At 44.4% G+C, this 6,000-nt stretch overlaps 1 protein-coding gene across 1 annotated transcript in view; it reads right to left on the bottom strand.

The window, feature by feature from the left end:
- Positions 1-611: 611 nt before the first annotated feature.
- Positions 612-6,000, bottom strand: part of LOC110967435 (kazrin-like) — a 242,689-nt gene continuing 237,300 nt past the window's right edge. Inside the window, exons 9-11 of the mRNA XM_051949271.1 lie at positions 5,088-5,277; positions 3,599-3,735; positions 612-3,232 (exon numbers count right to left, since the gene is read on the bottom strand). Coding sequence (XP_051805231.1) covers positions 3,062-3,232; positions 3,599-3,735; positions 5,088-5,277 — 498 coding nt within the window. The 3' untranslated portion in view covers positions 612-3,061. The remainder of the gene's footprint in view (positions 3,233-3,598; positions 3,736-5,087; positions 5,278-6,000) is intronic.

The following is a 6,000-nucleotide window of genomic DNA, read 5'->3' as shown; positions in this document are numbered from 1 at the left end:
TCAGATGGCTCATTAGAACTTGAAGAAGTGCTCGACTCCAAGGTTGTTTTGTGATGCTGTCAGAGTTAGAAGGCATCTGCACACACAGTTTGCAACCCAGCGTTTTCTGTTTTTCTTTTGTTTTTTAAAGCAACTGGAACCGCTGTACCTTGGTCCTACTGGGTCTGATTGATTGCTTCTCGGGTCGCTTCACTGTGTCGAGAGTCCGATGGAGGTCAGACAGGAGGGGTCGGTGTTAGAGGTCAGGGGTCAAATCAAAGCAGAACATTATTGACACATTGTGCTGACACATATGAGCTCCGTTCCAACAGTCTGACATGGCTTCATCTCCCCTCTCCGCCGCTTGTTTTCTGATTATCGATTCCAATGCAACACAAGAGGAAGAAATGCTCTCTAGTGTGAATACGGAGAGAGGAAAGGAGGCCATTTGGAGGCTTTTGGATTGCAATCCTCTCACAGATGGACTTGCAGGGCTGAGGGAAGCTGCCGCATATGTTAAAAATGGCAGCCCCCCCAGCATAAAGGACGAGTCAGGATTAGAGTCATACCACAACAAATGGACACTTACGAGACACACAAACACAGGGAAAGAGAGGACAGCCACATGGAAATTCAGCGTTATTTATTTTATTTCAAAATAATTCTTAATTTTCTCATTTAGTTCTGTTGAGCGTAACTTTGTTGCCATGCCTTTAAAAGTTTGCTACTATCCACTTCTTCTAAAACATCTCAGGGCTTCAGAATAGAAGTCCTCAACTGAGGCCTACATCTTTTGAACTTTAAATAAAACTCTTTTCATAATAATATTAATTTAATTTCTGTAATGTTATCTCATTTACAAAAAGAAAACATCTGCGGAAAAATAATAATAATAATAAAAAAAAACAGAGAGAGACCGTGGCTCCAAACATAAAGTGATACAATATTTTTCATTTGATATGTTATCTCCACCATCAGCAGAGGATCAAAAAAGTTGATTAAATGAAAAAAATAAAAAATAGCCTAGATTTTCTTACATCTTCCTCTGAATGTCTGATGAAATAAGCTGGTTGAGCTGTTGTTTCTGTACAGTTTAATGCATGGTGACTCATATTTGAATTACCGTCGTGATTAAGTCCGTGAGCCTAAACGTAGGCTGTGCTAAAGGTTAAGAGATAATCTCCTCGCTGCTCACATGGGTGCTCCTTTGGCAAGCGTTGCGGTTAAATACAGCTCCAATGTAATCTGGAACTCTATAGTGTTTCAGGTGAGGCCGACAAATACCCAGCGTTAGTTTAATATCGGGGAGAGAGAAGATTTCCTGGGGGGGTTCGTGCAGACTCCGACTCAATCCAGTGAACGGCTGAAAAAATTCCAATGTCTTGTGCTTGAAAAAAGAAATGCTATTAACCTTTAGCACGAAGTTAATTGCTTTCATTCAGCGATGTCCTGAACTCTGCATCAGAATTCTCTCCGTGAGTTCTCAGGGTCACGGGAGAAGTTATGGATTTGCTTGATTAGCGCGCTTAAATTCGGATTTTTAACCTTCAAAGTTGGCACTCGGGCATGTTAGAGTAGTCTGCACCTCTTAATTGAAGTTTGGTTATCTGGTAAAACAACCTTAATTCAAGGCGTCTTTAAAAGCCTTGACCATCAGGCTGAAATGTGCTCTGTGAGAATAACTGATGTTCAGACTAACTTTGAATCCTACTCCCAGTACGGTGCTGTTTTAACCACAGCTATGAGCAGCTGTGACATCCTGCAGAGAGGAAATGTCACAAAGCCTCATGAATAAGCGGAATAATTAAAGATTCAAAATGCAGTGCTGGGTTTGGTGACTTTGCTGACCTTTACGATATCGAATGTAATGCTGCATAAAGAGTCTTGTAGGTGCAGAATTAAACTAAACTGTGTTCAGTTTGGGATGTTCAGCTCTTAAACATTAATCAGAGCTCTTTCTACAGAGGGTCAAGTTTGCAAATTGAATCATTTCATTTAAAATGGAGGAAATCATGAACAAACATCATGAAATCAGTAACTGACCTCTCTTTTTGTTGGTGCTCCCAACAGACAGTCTCTCACCTTCTTGACAACATACCCAGGGAAAGACATTTCTCTTTTAGAAGGCTTTAGCTGAACATGCATTCGGGGACTGGGACTATGTGCATGCATGTCACACATGTACCTTAGGCATGTACCTTCTATCTGAGAAGATAGAAAACACATTTCTGACATTTCCTGTTTGGCGTCATGATGCTGTGGAACAACATGGAAGGTTCAGTCCTCGCTCAGCAGCTTCTTTGAAGTCTCTTTGAGTCAACATCAAGGAGTGCTTCAGCACAGATTTTTTTTTTTTTTTTTTGGCGGTTGAGGGATGTGTTAACCGACAACCGAATTGTGTTGAGTGGATTTGAGGAGTCTGCATGTTGCCTACAGGAAAGTGTTCTCATCGTGGCAGTGTGGAAGAAGGGGATGGACCAAGCAGGACAATAAACAGGGAGGAGTTTTAAGTTAAAAGGTAGTGAGAGGAGGGGGGGAGTACATGTCAAAAATAACAAAAGGCATTCAGGACAAGGAGACATTTACACGCACAAAGTGCACATCAACTGTTGTTATTTACAAGTACAGCAGTCCTTCAAGTTTCCAGTTGAGTGAAAACAAAAAGTCAAAATGTAAAGAACAATTAAAAGATCCGATAACACAGCTGTTTTGGAGGGCGGATACAATAGAACATGTCCACGGTGTCGCTGTGTTACACTCTCCACGCTATTTACACGTCTGTACATACATGCAGGTGCAATTTGCTCGTTAAGGTTTACACTTCAGCGAAGCAAGATGCGCCTCCGGCTTCTGACATGGCCTCTGACCATGGATGACACACATGCACACGCTCTCACACGCATACACACTTCGGTATGCATGCATGTGAGACTTCACAGGCACACACGATATTATACAGTATCTGTACACGCTGACATCGAACACACACCCATCCTCTCATCCATGCGCACTTCAACACAATGTCGTCTTCTGATAATTGCCACAAAAGGCTCTCCAGGTGGTTGACTCGGACATGTGTGCTTTACCAGTCTGCATCCTCCTCTATGTAATAATCAGGTGTTGAAGTACCATCAAACAAACCAGGGTCGAGGGACTTGCGCTGCTTTCCTCGGGCGAAGACACGCGACAGAGAGCCCAGCCCCATCTTCTCTTTCTTCTTCTTACGCTTCGCCTCCTCCAGATCTTCTAGGGACTGCAGGAAGAGAGAGAGCAGAGACAGAACAGAGGGAAGAGGAAGATGAAGAGAAGGGCGAAGGAACAGAGAGATGCGAGAGCAGAGGAGTCAGTGAAGGGGTGCAGAGTGGGCGATAAAGACCACAAGATAAAGATCACAGCACAAAGGGGAAGTGACACTTGACATGCTGCCAGGCATGCACTTATTCAAGTTTTCACATAAATTCCAGTCACTACAGCAGAGCCGGCACACAACAGAAGGCATGGGGCAAACATGAATTCAGCCAGAACGATGGTGGAAGGGGACGACAGCGGCCAGGCAGCAGGACAGTGAGCTACACAGGAGGCGGTTACTCTGGGGGGTGCGATGGTGGGCAGCTCTTACATTGCAAAGGGAGTGAGTCCGATGGCGTGGTGAGTTGATGTCGCTGGGTGTGGATGACCGGTCTCCCTCCACAGCAGAGGCGTCGGAGATGATGGAAGGCTGACGCGAGTGGCACGGGCTCACCCGCACGGCAGCCACTAAACGGGATGAGAGGGAAAAGAGAAAATGCTTGTTTCTTTCTCGGGTGTTTTGGGCACCAAAAGTCGCGAACAGGGACAATATGCTTCCTCACCAACAATGACATGTATTTTTTGGGGGGGAAAAAAAGAAAAAAAGTCCGTAACCAAAAGCCTGAAATCATTTGCAATCAGCTGCAGTTGCTAAGCAACAGTGAAAACAGCCTCGCAGAGGTTGAGGAGAGGGAGAGAGAAAGAGAGAGAGAGAGAGTGCAAGTGTGTGTGTGTGTGTGTGTGTGTGTGTGTGTGTGTGTGTGTGTGTGTGTGTGTGTGTGTGTGTGTGTGTGTGTGTGATTGAAGCATACAGTACAACCCATTGCATTGAAATTTAGGGTTCATGACTGTTCATACATTTTTCCTGCTTCCTGTCTGCTTCTTTCTCCTGATGTCTCCAGTTAATCAGCAGCTTGTGTGAACCTGGAGCTGCCCTTTAAGACAAACTCTGGAAGCACTGAGATGGACTCAGAGGGCTGCAGGACTCATTTCTGTGGAGCTTTCTTTACATGAGTAGGAGGAGGTGCCAGCTCTCTGTTTTGGTTATACATAGCTTAAACAATTTCTAAAAGGTTAGAAGGAACCTCTAAGTGTAAAACCTTCTGTATAGTACGGCTAAAAATACCATTTTTTTCCATAATGACAGTACTTTCACATAATAACATGAATAATGCTTATTCATCAGATGCTATTTGACCGTGTGCTGACATTTGCAGCCAAAACACAAAGTGTTCAACTGAATTTTTGAGAAACAACGCCCCCTTTTTGGGGCAGGGTGAATGCACCTGGCTGGCTGCTTTGCTACAATACTACACAGCCAGACTATCAAAAGTGATGGAGCAAGAAAATTAATTCTTTCAACTTTTTTAAAAATGTATTTCAGCCACAAATGTCGCTATACAGTCAAGATGTCTGTCCTTCTCCTGAGGTGTATGCCAGTCAAGGGGCCTGAAATGTAGAAATAACAGCCAAAAAGGTGACCCAGAAGTTCAAGCTGCTTCAACATCACAGGAAAGTTATGAATTTACTCGCGATTCGCCAACAAATAAACAGTATTTAACACAGAACTGAGCTGCTCCTCAGCTGCCACCATCATCAAATACGCAGCAAACACCTGTATGCAGCAAAGACAAATGGAAGCCAAAAAAATATCCTCACTGCGACACAAAGCGCATGACACGTCACAACATCGTCCGCGGCCAGCAACGTGGTCGCACTGAGCGGATGGCGGGAGTGGATGCGTGTGAAGCAGGTCCACATGAGCATGCAGAGGGTAAATGACGACCTCACGTCAGTCTCGTTTGCGCTCATGTGCTTACCCTGTCTGTCGGCGGGATGCCCCGTGTGGACGTAGAGGGTCTGCTGACTCTGTCTGATGGCGGCGGTCAGCGGAAGGTCAGCCTGCATCACCCACTCCTGGTTGTTGCCGTTGACGACCGCCTCCGTCGGCATGGCCAGCGAGTGCCGCTTGGGCACGTCCTTGGTCAGGGTGGCTAGTGACTGTTTGGCCTTGAAGGAGGCGGACAGACAGATGCAGTAATTCAGGGAGAGAACCCATCATGAGGAGAATCCTGGAAAGAAATCTTCACTTCAACCTCACCTGGTGTTTTTATTTGCATATGTTGTGTGTGTGTGTGTGTGTGTGTGTAGGCGCATATACATTAGGGCTGTCACAGTATCACATACCAGACACCTACTGGCATTATTACAACATTATCATATGCATATTTTCACATGACGTCAAAATTTGATGTTTTATGTCAGAGTTATTGTCTAAACTGGTATATTGTGACACCCCTAGTATACATGTCAGTTGATGCGTCCAGAATTCGACTACAAATGTCTGAAAGCATGCAGATATGGGCTCCTCTTGTGGCTATTGTCTCATGAAAAATGCAGCTGTATTCTTGTTCTCCTTTTGTTGTGTGAAATGGACAGAAAATCTGCTGCTTGTTGCGACGCTAGATGTTGTTAAAACGGGGAAAACAAGCTTTTCTGTAAGTTTAATGACTACTACTGCTCTGTGGTGGATTTTATTTGGAACAAAAATGAGCTCCCGGAGCCTTAGATGCGTCTGTGTGTGTTTATTTTATGTCGATAAATTCTTTGTCTTTCTGCTGCACGTTCTCTGATTAGCCTTCACTCGGTGTTGGTGTTTTACAAATGCTTGAAATCTTGTTATTGTGCGATTCTTATCGTCATGCCAGGCAACAACAGGCTGCAAATCACCGG

Source organism: Acanthochromis polyacanthus, chromosome 6, assembly GCF_021347895.1.
Source record: "Acanthochromis polyacanthus isolate Apoly-LR-REF ecotype Palm Island chromosome 6, KAUST_Apoly_ChrSc, whole genome shotgun sequence".
NCBI classification, from domain to species: Eukaryota; Metazoa; Chordata; class Actinopteri; family Pomacentridae; genus Acanthochromis; species Acanthochromis polyacanthus.
Note: the sequence above shows the minus strand (reverse complement) of the source record. Positions and strands in the feature narration are given on the sequence as shown.